This window comes from Diadema setosum, chromosome 14 (genome assembly GCF_964275005.1).
Source record: "Diadema setosum chromosome 14, eeDiaSeto1, whole genome shotgun sequence".
Classification (NCBI taxonomy): Eukaryota; Metazoa; Echinodermata; class Echinoidea; order Diadematoida; family Diadematidae; genus Diadema; species Diadema setosum.
The window spans coordinates 35,930,780-35,953,978 of NC_092698.1; the positions used below are offsets into that span (position 1 = coordinate 35,930,780).

The 23,199-nt window shown below is 37.0% G+C and overlaps 1 protein-coding gene across 1 annotated transcript in view; it reads left to right on the top strand.

The window, feature by feature from the left end:
- LOC140238055 (uncharacterized) overlaps nucleotides 1–23,199 on the top strand; it is a 64,386-nt gene that overhangs the window by 31,330 nt on the left and 9,857 nt on the right. Inside the window, exons 2-8 of the mRNA XM_072317978.1 lie at nucleotides 5,718–10,381; nucleotides 11,577–11,682; nucleotides 12,314–12,420; nucleotides 13,058–13,156; nucleotides 17,468–17,563; nucleotides 20,576–20,671; nucleotides 21,985–22,080. Of these exons, the coding sequence (XP_072174079.1) occupies nucleotides 5,718–10,381; nucleotides 11,577–11,682; nucleotides 12,314–12,420; nucleotides 13,058–13,156; nucleotides 17,468–17,563; nucleotides 20,576–20,671; nucleotides 21,985–22,080 (5,264 nt within the window). The remainder of the gene's footprint in view (nucleotides 1–5,717; nucleotides 10,382–11,576; nucleotides 11,683–12,313; nucleotides 12,421–13,057; nucleotides 13,157–17,467; nucleotides 17,564–20,575; nucleotides 20,672–21,984; nucleotides 22,081–23,199) is intronic.

Here is a 23,199-nt window from a genome sequence, read left to right on the forward strand (position 1 = left end):
TAATGCCTGCATGTGCCGCTGTATACCAGCTACATACTGTTGCTACCCATAATGCATTGTAGCCATGCAGACACCATGCATACCTGTTTCCTACATGGCATCTCTACGGACCATTCCCCTGACATTTTATGACTGCAAAAACACTAATTGCTTCTTTATTGCTGAATTTTCCAGACATGAAAATGTGGTTAGTGGTGAGCATGAGGCATGTGCAATGATCTCATGGGATTGGAAAGTGATTAACATTTATGAATTCCATTCATCAAAAATTTAATACAAAATACCTTGCCTAAAAATCATGTTAAACTAAGAAATGTATTATTGAATATATGAGATGTGTGTCATTTCGTGTATTACACTCACAATCCCTTATCTGTTTTGCTTCAACACCGGCCAGAATACTCAACACTGGGATTATGAATGTGACAGGAATACTTTGTATTAGTGGTATTTAGCATTTTGCTGAAACAAAACAGTTCCTTTTGCAAAGATAGACTGTGGGCACGAATAATTTTATGAGATAGTATCCTAACTAATGATAACCCTACTAATAATAATACTGATACACTTATGTATAATGAAGAATAATACGGTAAACAAAACTGAAGCACAATATTCACAACAGAACTTCATATACCTGTCAATCCATATCATACCTGCGTTATTATATAAGGATGTAACATATAGTTTGGCTGAAAAGTAATCTGAAACTGAGATAAACGACAGTCACAATAAAGAATGACTACATGTTCCTCCTTCCATACATTCCCCCTGATAGTCTCTTGGAAATACAGCAAATATATTTCCTTTTGTACATTTTGAGCTGACATATCATTTAGAGCATTCCTTTTTCTCTTATTACTGTGCGATTCTTTAGTCAAACCAGGAAGACATTACAGAGTAGTGTTTTTTCATGTCAGGCACCAATATGCCAAAATAGTGCCAACTTTGACTGAAACTGTAGTATGTTATTGTCAAATCAGAGAGTGTGTCATTTAGATTCTATTTGTGGTGGAATGGAAATACTCTCCATACTAATTATAGCTTGCCATTAGCATCAATTCTAACTCACACACATATTGATTTTTGAGAAGGGATCAAATACTCATTAAAATGCTTATAATAATGTTTGTCTTTTCAAGATATACTGTGCACTATCCATCAAGAAATTGTATGAAAAGTCATGTCTGACTTTTAATTTCAAGGTGCATTTTTTGTTTTTTGTTTTGTTTTTTGTTTTTGCATGAAAAAGATGTTTTAAAGCAACTTTTTTGTGTGTTGAATATCTGTATACAATATGCAACAAAGTTTAAACTGCAACTAAGTTTAAATTTATAAACAAATAGTGTGTGCATATTTGTATAGTAGGCAGCAGTAATCTCTGAATGATCAAATTGTTCAAGTCAGTTATATATCGTTATCGTAACAAGATCAGCAATTCAAACATTTTCCTGTTGGTCGTATAGAGTTACTTACAGCATACCTTTGTGTGGGACCTAAGCAAACATTGGAATAATTGATGTGGCACTTCAGGTAATATCAAAGTACAGGACTCATCAAACATTTTCCCGCCAAAGACAAGAAGGCACTACTTCATTTGCAGACAGAGTAATTATAATAATGCTGCATTATGAATAGCACTTAATGTCAGTCCGCTGTACTTATAAATTTGCACTGGCAGACAGGATTCAATTTGGTCTGCTCACTTTTTGTGGAATAAGCACAGTTATCTCTGGCAAAACATTGTGGTGGAGGCTATTGTAGTACTCACGACACTCAATAGGTGAGCATCTTTGACATGACAAACCTAAACTCAATTTAGACTTAGAGATGTGGATGTGATAGGAGTTGGGTGGTGCTTTTAGCATTTTTCTTTTCAAGAACGTAACTCAACTGGCACTGCTATAAGGTGTCTATGTCAAGAATGGTCCCTTGGGTAAATTTGTTGTTGGCTTATTTCATTGGGAAACATACTTTCCTCCTTCATACCTGATTTTGCTTTTTGTTGCTTTGCTTGTGCTATGTATGAAAAAACAGCCACCTTTAACCTGTGAATTAGTCAGGAACATCTCAGCAGAGCATCTGAAAAGTGGCAAATGGCTGGGAAGATCACCCCAATCATATTACGATTACGATTTGTATCGATGATATTGCTCATTATTAGGTATATCATAGTTATATGATATGCAGATGGTAACGATGGCCTGATTCTGTAGTAGCATTAATATACATTATAAAATATTCAACAGCCTTTATACAACATTTGGTGTATGGTACTTTCATGCACTTAAATGTTTCCAAATTCCTATCAACAGAATCAAATCAAAGCAAAAAGTGAAAAACAAAAGTTATGAATGCTTGTAAGCGAGCAACCATGTCACGTGTGGCTTTAAAAGTCCCATCTGAAGAACTAGGCAATGAGAATAAGTGCCTTGCTTTGGGAGCACAACAGTTGCTGCAATGGGACTTGAGACAGGGATCTCAAGATAGTCTAAAGTCTCATCTACTGAGTTAAAACAACTTCTACTATTCTATCAATTATTCTAAAAAGAATCAATATTGTTGTTTTGTTTTTTTCTTGAGCCCAGTGATCGAAACATTTAACATTCCTTTAAGATAAGATTTACTTCTTACTTTGGGATTTCATACTATTTCAAATGTGTCATAACAAAACTTCACGAAATGTGATAGTTTGTCAAGAAAAATTATATATGCTGTGTATATACAGTATGTCCCAAAAAAAATTACAACGGGGCCCTCCGCAATGATATCTTTAAAAATAGAGAATCAATCTAAAAACAAATTCAGGGTATGAAACTATAACTCATTGCTCACATCTTACAGAAAACCCCATTCAATTTGCTTCAGTGGTCAAAGAGAAATGAGGAATTTTGTAGAAGATGTCGGGAATCTCTTCTGTCCAGATTCTGTCTATTATTCACACACATGAGCATTGAATTGCTAAAATTGGAAGAATCGGACTCATGACATGCTTTACAACAATCCGCATTTCTCTGTGACCGCTTAACCAAATTGAATGGGGTTTTCTGCAAAATAGAGCTAAGATGTTATATTTTAAGACCCTGAAGTAGCACCTAGACAGATTGATCATATTGGCTGTTACCAACTCAAAAATCTGATTGTAATTTTTGGGGCGACTTACTGCAGTATGTCCCCCCAAAATTACAATCAGATTTTCGCATTGATAACGCCCAATATGATTACATTTTTGAAATGCTACTTCAGGCTCTTAAAATATAACATTTTAGCTCTATTTTGCAGAAATCCCCATATGATTTGGTTAAGCGGTCACAGAGAAATGTGGATTGTTGTAAAGCATGTCATGAATCGGATTCTTCCGAGTTTAGCATTTCGATGATCTTGTGTGGGATAATAGACAGAACTTGGACAGAAGAGATTCCTGACATCCTCTACAAAATTCCATATTTCTCTTTGACCACTGAAGCAAATCGAGTGGGGTTTTCTGCAAGATGTGGGCAATGAGTTATAGTTTCACACCCTGAATTTGTATTCAGATTGATTCACTATTTTTAAAGATATCATTGCGGAGGGCCCCGTTGTATTTTTTTTTTTTTGGGGGGGGGGGGACATACTGTGTATATATATATATATATATATATATATATATATATATATGTATATTCTCAAAATACTGATTTTACATCTAGTCAACCCTGACTTAGTCAAATCTATTAGGACTGAATAAATAGCTTTGACCTTGAGAAAATTCAACTTATGAGGGATTAAAATCCCTATATTGTAAAGAGAAGAGAACTTGAAAAGACTTTGACTTGACTTATATGGGATTGACTTTAAGTAAAGCTGACTGTATTTTACTTCACGATGAAAGACTATACAACAAATTTTTATAAGAGCCATTTATGTTATTTCAAGTTATCAGAAAAGAGTAACTCACTATACTGTAGAATTTGAAGCCCTCATATCAAAACAAATGAACATTATGCCTTTCACTCACTCAGCTGCCCAGTTTCTAAATCGTAAATTATTTGAGACGGAGAATTCTGTTTACTGGTATGTCCCTCGCTTATCTATGATCGTGACTGCCATGAAATTATATTGATAGAGAGAAGTTGGCAAAGTCATGGCAGGGCATGTGAACTCAACAATCTTTAAATGTCATACACCTAGCTTCTTGAAGAGCCTCATTGAGCTATGCATCTAGGGGGAATACCATGCACTACATTCCATTGCTTCTTTTGCATCAGGGAAATGTTGACAATTGGTAGCCAGTGGCTGGGGTAGGATGTCTTCTCAGATGGGGTAACAAACAGCAGAGATGTCAGGGAGCTTCCTGGATCTGTGTTTGAATTGTGGAAGACAAATTAGACTACAGCCTAGAGTGGGCACAGTCTGATGTGGGAATGGACCATTTTCACATGGCTCCACAGAGGACATCCTAAGCCTCCTTCAGTCACTGTACAACCTTCTCTGTTTGCTCTTTTAATTGAATTGCATTGCTCTTTTAATATCTTCATGCCATGTATGCTGCAAACACTGCTTCCCAGGGAAGACAGAGTCATCAATTCAATGTCACCCACTGATATATTTTCCTGTGGGATTCTGGCCGTAAAACGTGCATAGGTATCTGTATAAAGATTTTGCTCATTATACTGTGCTCCCTTTTAAACCTTGTAAGTCTCAGGTAGTGATATTTATGTGTTATATGAGGTCAGAAACATAATCCAAAGTGTCTAATCTAACAGCCTATTGACCGATTCTATGACGCGCTATGTGTGTTTTTGGCATGGGCAGCGCCATTACGCGGTGTCTCAGCCGACCCCCCCCCCCCCCCTTCCCACTCCCCACCCCTCTCCCTACATTAGCACGCGCGCAGAATGAAAAACTGATGCATGGTTGCTTTAGCCAATGGGCGTCTTGTATTGAATGTGCGAATGCTTGCTTATAGTGCGCGAACCTTTGTTACAAGTGCGCGATAAACACGTTGCCCTTGGGGTGGGGGAGAGCAGGGGGGGTCGGCTGAGACACCGCAATTTGAGCTCATGGCTGCGCCCAGTGCCATAAAATGTCTGCTGCCCTCAACGAACCCGAATCGGTCAATAGGCAGGGATTAATGACTGTTTTCAGTTTTTATCAACACAAATGGCATTCACTAATCAAATGCCCATAAAGCTGTGTTTCCGCGGAAGGATCAATCTGCAAAACAGTAATTTTTCTTGTGTTTTCTTCTTTCTTATGACATGTAGAGTTATATAATATGATTAATGTGCTATGAAGTATGATATTTAACAAGAAGAAAATAATAATAATATGCATTTATGTATACATGTATATCAATGGATATAAATGTTTACATACTGTATATATATTGCTCTTTCTTTGCCTACTCTTATAGACATACACATACAGACAGACATATGTGCATTTTATCTGTCCATGTATTATTAACCAAAACCCTGAACAACTTATGTATGTCTCATAGATTTTTTGATAATTTAGTGGGTATAGCTCAAAAAAAAAAAACATGATGGAAACTATATTTCTTCATAGACTTGACTTTGTTGGCCAAAAAGATCGTTCAACAAGTAACAAACTGATTGCTCAACAAGTAACAAATTGATTGATGCATATGTTTCTTTATGTTACTTTTTTTTTAAATAGGAGGAATAATGGAAAACCTTTAACTGATTTTTGTCTTTTATTTTCTTTCATTCCAGATCCATTTCTATCACCGGATGATCAGCCAATGCCCCAAGCACCTTCACCAGAAGCTCAAAATATATATGATCTTCAGTCATCTTGGCCTAAACAACAGGAGGAGCCATCTTATCCTACAGAGAGAGGTCAACCTCAATCAACTCAAGGCACTGACAGGTCCTTATTGGTGACAACATCAGAGGAGATCTCAAGTCGGAAGGAACTAGAAGAAGAGGTGGAGCACAAACCAGACCTGACTGTTCAACAGCAATTTGTGCCACAGGACACTGAATTACATGCCACAGTCCCAGAGAGTAAAGAAGTACAACCTACTGTGATGGATGACAGAGGCATTGATACACCACAGGAGAACTTTGAAAGCATGAGCGCAAATGAGGTAGCAGATGTAAAGGCTGTTTCCCATGAAGAAGAAGCAGCAGGTTATGATCCTATGGAATCTCAGCAGATGGAGTCAACCAGTTCTAACCAGCAAGCAATTGCTCCTGTGTCAAACAACTCCCAGGAGCTTCAAGTTGAAGCAAGCATGGATCCTTGTGCAGTACCCAGGATAGCGGAGACTACTGCAGTAGATGCCAGCTCCAATGGACAATATGATGAGAAACTGGAGCCAGGTGAACATGCGGACTTGTATGAAGCAGGCCAAGGAGAAGTTCCTTGTCAAGAGGAAGAACTTAATCTGGAATTACAAAAAGCCCAAGAAACATGCATGTCTGAGACCCAAATGTCCTCTGAAATTGACAAAACTACTGCACCAAGTGTGGATGATAGCTATGCACAAGATCAAGCTTTATTGCCAAGTGACATTCAACAAGACAGCAGCCAGGCTGTGGATGTGCATGAAGGCACATGCAGTACACAAAGCATTGAGCATTCAATGATCAGTCAAGAAGGTCCAGACGTTACTGCAGCAATGTACGCTTACCCAAGTGAAACATCTGATATTTCACAGCAGAATGGATCAGGTCCTCCTAGTTCTATTGGAGATCCCAGTCAAAGAAAAGAAAGTCCTCCTCCTGATGATTCAGGCAAAGAATCACACACACCTGCAGCTGATAACTTTGCAGCTACCATTCTAGAGCCAGAAGTTCATATCTCTCATGAAGACAACATTAAAGCCGAAGAATTGAAAGATGGGGATTCAATATCAAAAGTAGAAAGAGATCAAATGGGTATCTGTGAGGAACAGCAAGACCAACAGTATGGTTTTGTTGATACTGCTCGTGAGGTTGACCCTGTTGATGTAGTTTTAAACACTAATTCTGCGGAAAACCTTGTAGGAATAGAGCCTGACCACAGCATGCATCCTGAGATTGCTGATACTGATAAAGAGGTTAGTAAAGTGGATGAATCAATACAGGAGCATCAGCAGATGGAATCATCTGAGTCATCAAAGCCACAGGACTTACAAAAGAATATAACCGAGGTTCCTTCACACAGTGATCTTGAAAGGGATCATGATGGAAAATATATCGATGACAGTGTAGCTCCTTTGCCTACTGAAGATGTTGAAACAAAGGCTCAAGAAGATGTTGAAACAAAGGCTCAAGAAGATGTTATCACTGAAACTGCATCAAAGGTAGAAGAAAGTGAAAGTTTAAAGCATCCACCTGAGCAAGATCTTAGTTGTTCCTTACAATCAGAAGGCCTGCATACCATAGAAGCTGATGGCCAAAAAGAAGAGCTAGAAGAGAAATTAGTGGACAGGCCATCAGAAGTAACTGAGCAAGAGAAGGGATATGAAGAAGCACCTGTGACTTCTGTAGATAGCCAAGGACCAGAAAACACTGCTTCAGAAGGTATGCCAGTTCATGAGATCACAGAATCAGAACAAAAAGAATCAGAGATCATGCCTCCTCATGACACTGAAAAACAAGCAACAGAAGAACAAGAAACCCCTTCCCAAGATACCACAGAACAGGTCCAACAGGAACCTGAAAGTATGCCTGCCCCTGATATCATAGAACCAGACCTACATGGCAGCCTTCCTTCCTCTTCAGAATCAAAGGTCCTAGACAGTGATGCTGACCACAGTGTAAGTGAACCTGTTCAAAAACCAGAGGAATCAGAAGAAAGAGCTCAGCCAGTGCCACTGCTTGATCTTGGAGATGGTCTAGTAGAAGACCCTTCTCATGTGCAAGCAGAGCCATCCTCTGCTGGGCAACAGTCATTTGAGGGCTCTTTCTCCCCCATTGAAGACAATGTTGCTGTTGCACTTGCTTTGCAAGGAGAAGGAGATATGGTGCAAAGCAAGGCACCTGTAGAAAGTGATGATGATGCAGACACGGAGACAACAGAAGTTGAAGCAGAAATCAGAGATGATACTCAAGCAGAAGACTTACCAGGTGAAAAGTCAACTAACATTCCCTCTGAAGTGCCTCCTGCAGACAATATGAATAATCCAGAGCTTCTAGCAGAAAGTATTTCTGACATTGACAAGGATGTGTGTGAACCAACAGAATCCAAATCAAATGAGCAAGTTAGTGAGCAATCCTCTATGAGCACAGTCAGTCATGAAACAAAGAGTGAAGAGGTATCAGAAGAACTGACATCAGTCGATCAACTGAAAACAGAAGAACTTCCTGTTGACAATACTGATCATGTTGCCGTTACTGAGCCTGTTGGTGTTTCTGAGCCCGTTGATGTTTCTGAGCCTGTTGGTGTGTCTGAGCCCGTTGATGTTTCTGAACCTGTTGGTGTTCCTGAGCCTGTAGATGCTACTGAGCCCAACAACATTTCTGAGCCTGTCAACGTTACTGAGTCCATCAACATATCTGAGACCATTAACGTTACTGAACCTGTAAATGTCACTGAGCCTGTTGACATCACTGAGTCTGTTGACATCACAGAGCCTGTCAACATTACTGAGCCTGTCGACATAACTGAGCCTGTCGACATAACTGAGCCTGTCGACGTCACTGAGCCTGGGGACACCACTGGGCCTGGCGACACAACTGGGCCTATCGATATCGCTGAGCCTGTTGACATCACTACGCCCATCGACATCATCAAACCTGCCAATATGTCTTATGTTGATGAACAAAAGGAAGTAGAAAGTCCTCAACTTGAAGTCCAGGACCTTTCATTAGGAGGTTGTGAAGAAGTAGTGAAAACTGAGGAACCAAGCATTCAGTCACCACATGATGCCCAGGACTTGCCACCAGAAGATCGATCACTCCAAGACGATGTCCCAACTATGTCAAAAGAAGTGGAGGAAGAATTAAATCAGTCACCACAGCATGATGTCCAAACTTTGCCAGCGAATGCTGATATAGACCCACTAGTGAAGACTGAAGGCTCATATACTCCAACAGTAGAGCATGAGGCTGATGACATGCCCAAAGGTGCTGAAGGAGAATCATACACACAGCCACAAGAACATGATGTCCAAGACTTGATTGATGAAGAATTATCTGTGAAGGTTGATGAATCATACACTCTGTCACAACCACAAGAAGTCAAAGACATACCAAGAGAGGTTGAAACAGAAATGCATTCACAGTCACCAGACCATACAGTTCAAGACTTCCAGGGAAAAGGTGATGAGGAATTCCTTGTAGAAACAGCAGATGTGAATGCTCAATCCTCCAGACATGAAGTTCAAGCCATGTCAAAGGAGGTTGATGAAGAATTAAGCACTCAGTCATTTCATCAAGAGGTTCAAGAGTTCTCAAAGGGGGTTGATGAAGAAGTGCCAGTGACAATCAAAGAATCAGATATGCCACCACCAAGCATTGCAACTGAGATTCCAGCTGACACACCACAGGATTCCACTCCAGATGTCGCAAGGCATGAAGCCGAAGCTGGGCCATTGGAAGAACATGTAACTGATAGAGAGGAAATGTCAACAGACACAACCCTACAGATCACAGCTGATAAACTACTGGAGGACTCCCAAGAAAAGGCAGACAGTGAACCTGAAAGGCGTGCTCCAAGTGTTACACCACCAAACACACCAGAAGTGTCCTCTGTGTCTCCCCCTGAAGATGATGCAACAATTCAAAAGGAAGTACAGGATGAGAAAATTATTGATCAGGTGCCGACTGAAACTCCACAAGTACTTCTATCAGAAGAAACTCGAATTCAAGCTGAGGATGCAGTTGAGACTGAAGAGAGCAAACCTGCTGGTCAGGAAGTGGAAGAAGTGCTAAAACCTGCTGATACACAATCAGAGGAGCCAGAAAAGCCAGTCAGTGTGGAACCTTCAGTGATCACTGAGGCTCCTAAGCCAAGTGCACCAATACAAGCACCAGTTACTCCACCAGGCAAGGCTGCATCAAAGTCAACAAAGGAAAAAGTGCAGAAATCAAGCACATCTCAGCAAAGCAAAAAGCCCAAAGTATCTCCTGCCAGCAAAGGTCCTGCCAAGGCAGCAACGACATCACCAGCAGAGAAAGCGAAACAACCTGAAATACCAAAGGTTTCTCAAGTGCAAAAGAAGACCGTCCCTACAGCAACAAAGTCACGACCCAAGTCAGTGCCTACCGAAAAGAAAGAGCCTGCCAAGACACCCACAAAGACACCAACAAAGACACCATCAAAGATGTCTCCTCATGTCCGCAGGACTGCATCACCAGCACCAGCTGCTGCCTCTCCTGGAAGAACCAGAGCAGCAGCATCAAGGATAGACACCAAACCAAGTGAAAGTAAACCAAAGCCTGATAAGGTATAAACATGAAAAACACATATGACACAGGTTTCAAATGATGTAGACTAGAATGACATTCTATGCAGTGGTATGTAAAGATAATATTTTCAAACTATATTGTCATTTGTTATGATGAGGTACAGACTCAGATTGTGACTGTGGTGTATTTAAAAAAAAAAATATTAAAGTGATACCTCTGAGTTCTTTGTTTTGATTGTCAAGCCATGGAAGATTTGTGTATATTTTTTATACTGAGGAACATCTGTGTTGCTATTTTCCTGAAGTTTTGGAATTACAATTGAAGAGTTTGTTTGCAAAAACCGATAAGTCCATTTTTGAAGATTTTGAAATACGGTCTCTGTCATAAAGTACAAAATAATACCTTTTAAATGATATATTGATCACTACATATAAAGGTATATTTTTGAAGTTATGGTCAAAAGAAGCAAAAATTTTCTTATTATTCTCTTTGTTTTTCTTGACCTTTAATCGCAAATATCTCCATTTGACAGATATGGACTTATCGGTTTTTGCAAACAAACTCTTCAAGTATTCTCTCAATTGAGATCATAGAGATGGTATATTTATCTGTCGTATATCTTTATGTACCTTCACAAACATGACAAAATTAACTAACTTATCGATACTGCAAACTGTCGTGAAAAGTTTTCCTGTATAGTATTTCTAATGTCATCATTAGTTCTCTTAGATTGTGCCAACAGAGAGGGAAAGCTTTATCAAATGCAGTGACTAGAGCCATGCATGAAGCATAGCTTTATATTTCTCTTCAAACAATCGGTATGATCACTGTGAATGAGATTTTCAGTGACGTATTTTATACTGACATTAGAAAATAAAATTAATTAGCACTTGCATGCTAACACATACATTCCTTCTCTCTTCAGGTTAGATCGCAGCGTCAAATAATAATTGTTCAGATGGTAAAGATGGGTCTTTCAATCAGCATTTGATGAGACAGACAACTGTACTGAAGCCATTTTGTTTGTTTGTCATCTTTCTGCTCCTGTACAGCCTCATTGTGTCTAATGCTTTTTCATGAAGACAATTTGATGTTCATTTTTGTTCTGTCTCTACACCAGTCAGCATAATCTCTTAGATGTATTCTTCTACGTTTGTGTTACATTAACTCCACAAAATACAGCTTGTGACACAATGCAAAAATGTATTTCATTGTTTCAAAACAATTTTGCAGGCCAAGATGTCAGCAGTCAAGCCAAAGGTTGGTGGAACAGTTTCACCAGTTGCAAGGACATCAAGTGCAGAAGTGAGGTCTGGGAAGTCTTCACCAAGAAAATCAGGTATTTTTTTGGCAATATATCTCCATAGCAGGTGAATGGTGATGCATCATCTTTTTGTAATACCTTTAGTGTATATCAGCAATTGAAAATTCTCATTAAACAGTCTGTCAGTAAAAGCTCAAATAATGACTTAGGTATGTACAGTTGGTAATCTTTGATAATATAATGTGCTTAGAGGTGTTCTGGTTCTGCTCATATGTTCTGTTTTGCATGTTTGTCTTCAGGGATTGAAGGATGGTACAACCAGATATTGCCTCACAAAAGATAAAAATTCAGTAATTTCTTTATCACTTAGTTTGTGATTTTGTTGATACAGTATGTGCCAAATAACTGCTGTATTACATAGAATAGGGAACATTTCAATGAAACACACCAATGCCGGTCACCTTTTGGTGTTATCTGTGACATACTAGAAACTCTTACTGTCCTACTTATGTTCAAACCTGCCACTAGTAACCAAAGTATTCTACCAGAACCAAAATGGATTTGAACTCTTCCAAAATGAATTGTTTACTGTCTCATCGTCTTTTCTGTGTTAATGTCAGGTAAAATAAAGCATGTGCAATTATATTTTGGGCTTCACTTCATCTCTACTCAACCTCTCCCCCCTCCCCCCCCCCCCCCAACTCAGCTGATGGGGACTCACCTCGTCTACGACAATCTCCAAGTAGGGGTGGATCTGCAACATCCAGGATTGGTTCCCTTGACAACAGCAAACACACACCTGGTGGAGGAAGTGTAAGGCTGCTGTCATTCTGGACATTCTTTAGATAATAGCTAAATCTGCATTAATCCATCAAGTTGCAGAAACCACATTTCTTGGGGTGATGTTGTGTCTTACTATCTTGATTTTTACTACTGCAAGTGTTTCATGAGGTATTGTGGGTAGATATCTGTCCTTTAAGCCCTCTGGTTTTCTGGTATATTTCAAAAGCTTCTTCATTGCTAAATATATAACTGTTTCTTAATTGGCAACAAATTTTAGAAGATCAGTTTCTGTTTCTCTTACAAACTGGTATATGTCATTTGAAAACATATTTTACTTTAATGCACAGATCTTTTGAATTAATTTCCTGACCCCAGGATAGTATTTGTCTGAGACATTGTGTTCTATATAGACTAATATCAAAATTAGAATGAATTCAGAGATCAGTTACTGATTCGAATTCATAACATCATCTGGTCATTGCCTAAAATGTACTATTACGTACTACCATAGACAGTATCCTATCATATTTCATAGCTAGCTGTTAGTATCAGACAAGTTGTTCATTAAAAAAAAAAGTTTGCATAAACATTGTACAACCTTAATGTTTCAAGAAAGTATTTTCATATTCCATTAACTGACCGAAAGATGTTGTCTCCTCATCAACAGGTAAAGATCCATACTGAGAAGACCGATTACAGCAAAGTCCAATCAAGATGTGGGTCAATGGGTAATGCCACACACAGAGCTGGAGGGGGTAATGTCAAGGTAACTATTTCTGAGTATAGGAAGAATCAAATCCTTTGTTTTCCTTGCATGCAGGCTAGCTTCTTTTTACAGGCTTCATAGTGAGACTTGCAAAATTGATGACTCCTTTTTCCTGGTGGTCCACCCAGAATGCATATGCCTTAACAAATACATTTCCTCTGATATCTTATTTGTGTCACATGTTACACAGACACAAAATAGTTTTACTGTTTGTCTCAAGAAGTTTACCTCTCTTACACTTTCATTCAAATAATGACAGATGAATTGATCTGTTTGAAATCTATTCCCTAGTTGCTCTCTTGTTTCCAGCTTCATTTACATTTTCTGTTGATAAAGTTTTTGATGCAGGTTGGTGTGATCCAGGAAGTTATGATATTCTGACCTGAAAAGCATGTGATATGTCACATTCTTTTGTCACAAATATAGTTCGGGTACTTTACGTCTACTTGTTTACATCCACCTATCACACTGCCAAAAGTTGACTGACACTATTTCCCCTCTAAACATTTCTCAATACCATCCAAGCATCAAAACATAGCATGCTAAGTTTATGACATTTTATCAATGAATTTAAAATGTCATTTTCATCAACAATTAGATATTTGAATGACTTGAATGGATTGCAGTACTTTGTGTTTCAATCTGTGTCTTTTTTTTTTCAGAGTTAGGAATTTCATGAAACCATGATGTGCTGACAATATGATTTGTGTTTTGTGTGAAATTCCATACTACCACTACATCACATAATGTGTAGAAAAGTGCTTGGATATGCCATCAATTAACCTGTGAAGACAGAATTCTCTTGCAAGTCTTTGTTACCACCATCATCAGATCTTTGATCACAGCCATCGTGTCTGTATCTGTTATTTCATGGCATTAAAAACTGTTGTGAGGTGTGAATTGTGTCCAGAGCATGAAAAATTTTAGATATTAGAGTTATCAGCAATTGTTGATTTACATGCTAATTTAACCACAATCATGTCTTTATAATAAGCTTTGTCCACTTTTTTTCTCCTCATCAATGGTGATTCAAAAGGAGAATAATCACAGATGTCATAAAATAAGTTCATAAGGAGATCTTTAGATAGATGCTGACAATGGCGACAGAAATGAATGTAGTTTTCTTCTGTTTGAAGTAAAATCAATGGGTGATACACAGTGACAGCGAGACAAGGATTTCCTTCACAACTTGATAGTCACTAAAAAAGAAAACTTGTGTTTCACGGAAAGATTGTTTAATTTCAACATTCCTTCATGTATAGTTTGTCTCAAATTGTTTTCTTTAAGCCAGGAATTACAGTAATACAAGATAATTCAGATGAATGGTTTCATCTGCATGTTCATAAATAAAGACAAATGAAGATGATAGCTAATGAAAGGCCACAGCTATATATGTATGTATTGAAATTATGGTAATTAATCTGTGAAATTGTTTCTATCTGCTGCTGATAGCTCAAGAAGCTGATGATATTCAGTAAACTGATGTGTTATCTCCATATCACAGTAGAGGAATATATAAAAGTGCTAAGGAAAATAGCAATATTTGTCATAGCATGAGTTGAGCATGACTATCTATAGAAGGATAGAATTTTGGTGAGTCGATCATACTTACCACATACTTGCTTACCCTCCCATTTCTACAACCCTGGATAAATCTAGATCTTTGATGAGAAAGTGGACTTTAGATCGCGGGCCAACAGTCGTGTTGGGTCCCTGGAGAATGCACACCACTCCCCAGGGGGTGGTAATGTTAAGGTATTGCATGTGTGCCATCAACTCACATCCTGTTTAAATGGATTGGTCTGAGGCAGAGTAAACTAACCTTAACACTAGGATTACACCAGGATCTTGTGTCTGCATCACACTAATAGAAATCCATCTGCCAAAGAGCAACCCTGGGCATTAAAGAAAAAAAAAATCATTGATATGCTGGGTAGACAGCTAATATTCAGATATGAACTTCTTGTTCTTTTTGTTATATGATTTCATTGATACATTCACTCTAACGACTTGATGTTTGGATTCCTTTTATAATTGAAATCGTATTTTTTGCTTGCTCTGGTATTGGGTGACCTCCACACTGTTAAAGAAATGTCTGTTTCAAATATGCGATGAGAAGGAAGTTAACTAACAGTTTAGTGATCTGCAGCACCTATCTGGTCTTCATGGCAAAAAAAACCAAAAACAACAAAACAAAACAAAACAAAACTAAAACAAAAACAGACACATTTCTTAACCCATGATCTGGAGGCAAGGCATTATAATCAGTAGCATGACATCATAAATGGAACTTGACATACAAATTATTTCAGTATACATCAGATGGATTTCTCCAGTCTGCATGCTGTGAATGAAGTTCTAACAAACTGACTTGATTTGATCTTCATGACTAACCAATTAGAGTGCCTTTATGAACTGAACATGTTACCATCATCCTAGATCAATCATGATGGTTTCACGTAAACACATTCCAACAAATTATATTCAGACATCCCACATATGTATTAAAGACATACATCTGAAAGGAAAAGTGACTTGTTTAGCTTGTGGAAAATCATAAATATCCTTCAAATAGAAATACAAATGTGAGACACTTCAGAAAGGACTGAAAGGGATGGACGAACTTTCTGGTTTTTTTTTTTTTTGAAAAAAGTGTGTGTTTTTTTATTGCCATACCCTGTATCAGCAGAAATTGGTTAATTACACTAAAATAACATTTTTTTAATGGCTCATTATATTTGTTGTATTTACATCAGTTTTGGCAAGAAAAATGATAGAAGGCACAGATTTCTAAGTAAATGTAAAGGAGAATTAAGGGACACCTTCTCATTTCCACATAGCAAAACAGTTTTATATCATGCTGACACAACATGCATTTAGATGCATTCACTAGTTGTGAGATTACCAGGTATTTGGGCATTTGTGGAAAGGTAATCTTTGCAGTGCAAGAGTCATGAAAGTTTTAATTTGTTCTGATTAGAGTTATTTTCTGTACACCTAAGTGTAAATTGCTGTAAAATCTCAATCATGCTAGCTAGAAAATGCAATTAAAGAAGATTATGAATAGTCATAAATAAAAAAAAAAAATGGCTAAAGTTTATGCATGCTTCAAACTACCAGACTATATGTTTTGAAACAAGCCATTAAGAGAATGATATTGCATAGCATCAAAATATGTGGTTTTTTTTTGCATATCAATTCTGAAATCAATTTTTTTTTCTGACAAAGTCTGTGGGTAATTTTTGAACTTGTAGCTCTGATTATTCAGTTTACATGAAAGAGGAGCCAAAAGACTATTATGCATATACTATTTAAAAGCATTTCAGCAAAGACTCATTTGCAAATGTGCGCCAAATACCACAAGTTTGTCTCAAATTCTGCAGTGTAGCCTAAAGCAGTCATTGCAGCGGAAAGCTGAACAAGCCATAAAGATGAAAACATGCTGCTCCCTTGCATGAATGCATTGCACCATGGGATACATCAAGTGCATTCCACTGAGCTCTCAACCAAGTGTAGTTTAAGCTGATTTGCTGTGTTTGAAACCCTGTAACAGTTTGTTTACCATGTCACCTGAATGTTACATGATATGTTGTCATGATGGAAGACTTTGTGATGGTGCATGCACATGTCTATGTATGTTGTGCCACAGTGTTGCATTTTTTGTGCATTTTTCTCCCATTGTGAACAGGTGTACCCTCATCTAACTAAGGTTCAGAGGGTTTGCTTTTCCTTTATTATAAGTACACTGGTACCAACAAGTATTTTCCACCTGTAATGGCAAGTGAGAATACAGGATGCAAGTAGCTGAGGTAACAAACAAGTATTCATGTGAAGACATGAACATAATTTTATCACATCTTTTGAGAGAGATTTTTTCCCTCTTTTTTATAGACAAGGTTTTTTTATACTCCAAAGTTTTGAACATCAAATGCTGTTAATTTCCATTTTCAGTGGAAGTGCTGCATGAGCATTTTCAAAGCTGGTAGGTATAATGCATGGTTTGTTCTATGGAGGCCCACCATGAACAGGCATAAAACCACACACACATACACACACACACAATCAAGATTTGTAATATTTGTAATGATTATGGATTGATTGTGATAAGAAAGAGAAGTAGATATTGATTCTCCACCTGCTCGCGATGCTTGCACACCTCATTTGATTGATGATTCCTACCAAAGAAATGGTAAACTTTAACAAATTATCTGTGTCACTGATTATTTTATGCACAAATCTGTATATTTTGACCTGACAATTGTACCCGCTTTGGGTCCACGGTGCCACACACCTTCACCCTACTCTTTTCAGATTGTCCACGACCCTGTCACAATGTCCAAATCAGCAACAAGTCGTGTCGGCTCTTTGGAGAATGCCCATCACTCCCCGCAAGGCGGGAAAGTCAAGGTGATTTTTGTAAAACTAAACCAGTCAAAATACCAGTTTAACAGTATATGGGTTTAATAAATGTAACCCATGATGATGGTACTTTGATTGGTAATGACAAAGTTGAAAATGCATTATCCAAATTGCAGTGAATCCTTTTTTCTTTTTTTTTTTGCATGTCTATGATATTTACTGCAGCTACAGTATATTAACACTGGCTTGATTTTTATTCACACCATGTATCAAAAATCACAGTTGCTCGATGCTGCTCTCACATAAGTTTGAATCTTTTTCCATCAATTATATCTGTTACCAATGCAGACAAACAAAAACAAAAAGACTTCTTCCCGAATACATCAGATCTCATTTATGGTCACCTCTGACATTTTCTGCACTGCCTTGGACAGTACTTGCTCATCAAGCACTGAAAAATTGAATAGATCTGTGCTATGGCAAGGGCATGATGGAGAAAATGATAATATTATGAAATATATCTTTACTAAGATATCAACCACCTTTAAGTTTGTTTTTGAGCAATTCTCTTCATTTCTTCTTTCCCCCTACGTGTGGTGTTATATAGTTTAATATACATTTCCAATAAAGACATAATGCAAGCAAAGAGTGAAAGAAAAAATTGTATAACCTACCAGTACTCAATTTATTGTCAATGTTTATGTTGTTGGTATAAGAGCCAAGAATTCATTATGTATAACAAAGCCAAGCTCATCATATTTTTCTTGTTCATGTTTGCATGGGTATAAATGCATGCTTTTGTGCTATTTAATGTCCATGCAGTGAAGACATTTGGCTTATGCTGCTTTTGTAAGTGAAAAAAAGGCATGCTTTGTAGCCAGAGACCTGTGATGAACATCATACATATTGCAGTTGAGGGAGAAAGATTTGCAGTGACACCATGTGTATGTAGTCCTTAACCGGATCGTTGCTTGGCAGAAGAAGAGCCTCTTTTGCTAGGCTCTTCTTCTGCCAAGCAACGATCCGGTTAAGGACGGCTCTTCTTCTGCCAAGCAACGATCCGGTTAAGGACTACATACACCTGGTGTCACCACAAACCTTTCTCCCTCATTTACTTCACCATGCAAACCTTCAAGCAACACATATTGCAGTTGGTTTAGCCCTTTGAATGTGCATACTAGGCACTGAGCTGAACTTGTCAAGTTTTTTTTTTTCCCATCAGCATTCAGTAATCCATCTGAGGTTATATAAGCAAACCCCCCTCTGATGTAGCAATGTGCCTCAGCCCAATAGGAATATTATGGTGACACAATTACTATCGAACAGATCATGGGAATTGGGTAATCTCTGTTCAGTGTGTGCAACATCTCACATTCAATTTTTTACTCATAGTAAAAGGTACTTAATGTAAAACTGAGTCAGGCATCCACATTACTAGTGATACTGACAATTGATATGTCTCCGTACTCAATATATATATATATCTTTTTTTCATATTGGGTAATCTGCATGGATACAAAATGCCAATGACAAGTTCAGTAATAAGTATTTTCCGTACAAGTTCATAATAAGAAATTTTGTTATGATGGTTTGATATAAAACAATGATGAGAAGACATTTTATGGCCGTCAAGCAAAGATGGAAATGAAAGAGTACTTAATGCTACTCATGGCAGGCATGCACATCCAGCTTGATGAATTTGTGCATTCATACATCAGAACTGAAGATATGAAACATAGTATATAAATGTCATCAACGATGAAAGGAATTTAAAGAAATTTGTCATAGATTTTTATCCTTGTTCACAACTGGCAGCAAAAGTGTAGAATCTTGAGATATATTTCAATAATTACCACATTTCAAATCCCAACTATATGAGATAATATTAAATAATCTTAATTTTATATCTTTTCAAAGCTTCTACGAAACGTGCACTTTTGTCTGAGATTGCAAAGCAAAGATTGAGGTAGGGACTGACTGTCAGTTCAGAATGCAGAATATAAAGTCAAAGAAGCAAGACTGCATAGTAGCTTAGGATGTGCTTCTGCTTAGATTTCAATGGGCGAGAGTGCAAAATAGTCCAGTGATACCTAAAAGACAACATTGCAGCATCATTGTGTGGGTATGTGAGCTTTAACAGAATTCATTTTCAATTTGGGATGACAACAGTGACTTTAAAATGTTCAATTTATCACATTTGATGCATACGGTATTGTGTAGGTCAGTATCACAAAACATCCTACCATTAAAGAAAAATTTGCATTAAAGCCTAAAATATAAAGAGATATCACTTCTTTTTCTCAATAAACCATAACTCTTGACGGTTTATTCTAAAAACAATATTTATTATAACTATTGTTCACATTTTATTCAACAATGCTTAACATTGTTTATAGGCCCAAATGATTAAAAATTTTACATTGGTTGTTTCTATTCCCCTAACTCACATTTTAGAACTATTTTGAAGCACTAAAGCTGGGTTTTTGTTTCATCTGCAAATGGTAAATAATGCCATTAGGGGCAGCAGAATGATTTTGCTGTATCAGAAATGCTCCCGTAAGAGGGCAAATCTCGCTCTCTGAAGATAAAAGCAAAACTAAAACTAAAACAGAAAAGAAAATGATTGTGAAACAGTCATAATTTGAAAACCATTGATCAAACAATCACAAAACAAAAAAACAGAGAGAAAAAAAGTACATTTACGTGAAAAAAAAAATCATCATAAGTAGTATCGATAGAGATGACTGGTGTGTGGAAGTACATGTCACAACAAAAGAAAATTTTGAACCTAGTCATACTGTCAGTGCCTCAGCCAAATGCAGAAATAAATATGATTTCAAAGATGCCCTCTTGAGTTGAGGTTAGATGTGTACATAAATAAGTGACCCCCTAAATTGTATATATCTACTCAATGCTTTGTTTGCATGCATGAAAAGTTGTTTTGTGATTTGATCCTTTAATCTGTTGTTCTTGTTGTCTCTTTCTGTCTGCTGTTCTTGTTTTGCTTTACTCTTCCTCCTTGCCAATCTGTGTGCCAATGTTCCGTGCTGCCCTGCATAGATCCTGCACGACCCTGTGAATTTCTCAAAGTCAGTGTCAAGTAGAGTCGGCTCCATGGATAATGCCCACCATTCACCAGGCGGTGGGCAAGTTAAGGTGACTATTTTGGACCTTGGATGACTTTTGAAACCATTAGTAATGCCTACACTAAAGTTGACATAGCTTGCTGATTATTTTCTCATATCACAACTTGTCTTCAAGAGATGTTCAAGTATTTTTTTTAAATAATCTCATAGTATAATCACTTCTTTGTAAACTTCTTTTTCTTCTCTTCAAATGTATTACAAGCATTCACAAGTTTTATTTACAATTTTTGGTAATGTATGCAATCACAGCACAAATATAACTTACAGGAGTAGAAAAAACTTTATTCCACTGCTGACCAATAAGAACAGTGGCCCAAATTTGAGTGATTTGATTAAACATGAGTGAAGAAATGAGAGCAAGATTGAGAGAGACTTGTAAGAAATCATCAAAATTCAACAGTCATGATTACAAAACTATTCACAAATATTTCATTATAATGGCATCTGTGATCTAACACCACATTTGCAGAGTGATATACCCTCATAAGTACTTAAATTACACTAAATGAAAAAAAATATGATTCTTAAGTGTTGCTTGTTATGTCATAAGCAGAAAGTTGATTTTGTTTTGAAGCAAGAGTGCAATTATTATGTGGATAGTTGGAGCTCAACTGTTTCTTTGTTCTTCAAAGCAAAGTTACTCATCTTTTCTTCAGATAAAATGAAAGAGTTCACATTACCATAATAGCTATGATGCAGGCATCCAATACTGTTTACATATTTTATCTTTATTTCAATATTAACAAGATGATAAAACTGTTACTGTCAAATTTACTTAGGCCTACTATTATCACTACACCAACTGTAACAGAAAACAAGTTGAGTATAAGAGGAAATCTGCTCTAAACACTGGATCTCTGATCAATGCTGATTTAAAATAAATGTGATATCTAATTATTCTATGTCTCCTGAGACAAGGCTTCTTTTAAGAGGAACAAATCAACTCATGTTCATACGTTTTGACAGTAAGGGTCCAGTGTGCCATGAATAACAGTCCACTTCAGTAAGCTCTTTTTAAATTCATGTTAAACAAAAATTTCTGTGACAAGTAAATCCATGCAGTAAAACATAATCTATGAATGTAAAGAGAATCTTAGTTATAGGCATATCAAATTTGTATTAAAGTATAGATGATAGGTTGATATAATACCATGCCTCTTCAAAAGATGTGAAGTTAGGGTGTCTGTAATTATGTACCATATTCTATATGTGTATCACTCTCTTTATTCATTGTTATTTTTCTTTATTTTTGTCTTATTTCCCCCTTTAAAACTTGAAACATTATCTGCTCCCCATCTCAACGTCTTCCATCATTAAAAAAAGATCACAAACTCCCCCATGGATTTCGGCAAAAGTGCAAAAAGTAAAGTAGGCTCACTGGACAATGCTCACCACTCGCCACGAGGGGGAAACATTAAGGTATGATGTATCAACTGTAGCTAGAGTGACTGCCATAGTTTTTGTAGAAACTTTTTTCGGCCAAAAAGAATGAAGCATTGTAGAAACTTTTTTCGGCCAAAAATAATGAAGCATGGCATTTATCACTTGTAGAATTAGAGAGTGACCACCTTGGCACACGTCGTCCATCATAGATTTTAGTAGTACTTGTGTACATTATGAAACAACATTATCAAAGATTGACATCACAAGCAGATGAATGCACAGAAAACAATATGTAAACTGGTTAAAATAAAGGAAATGGTAGAGTTGAAAAAAAAATGTTTGATTTTCAAAGTATACACTCAATATACTCGTCACTCCACTAGGTTTTGACCAGTAATCTTCTCAGCTTTGAAATTGTGGCTCAATTTAATTACCAATGTTTCTTTAATCAACTCATATTGTACATTATATTGACTGACAAGTGTAACCCCATATAGATTAATCAAAATCCCATGTTTGTGTGGAGATTCATCACTAAATCAATCATGAATTGAGTGTTTGTTGAACTAAAAGAAAAAAATCATTATAAACTTGTGCATTCTTCTACATTCATATTTTTGTGAATCATATAATAAAAACTATTCTATTACATCTAACTATATAGCATTAATAGTTTCAGTGGTTATGATGGTGCTTGTCATGGTAGCTACAGTAGTGATAAATGATGTAGAATGAACATAATGGTACAAAAGGAAGTAATTAGTAAGTATAGTTCTTATTGCAGTAGTAGTAGTAGTAGTAGTAGTAGTAGTAGTAGTAGTAGTAGTAGTAGTAGTAGTAGTAGTAGTGGTGAAATCAACAATAGAAGTATTATTATTATTATTAGTAGTAGTAGTAGTATTAGTAGTAGTAGTAGTAGTAGTATATAGCAGTGTAGTGTTGAAATCAACAATAGAAGTAGTAGTAGTAGTAGTAATAGTAGTAGTAGTAGTAGTAGTAGTATATAGCAGTGTAGTGTTGAACTAGTATTATTGTTCTGTAGTACAGATTACAGTAACAACAGTAGCAGTAAATGTTGCACTATCATAAATGGCTGGTGTATAGATACTCAAATCTACTTTGTAGTCAGATCTGTAAAATCTATCCAGATACGGT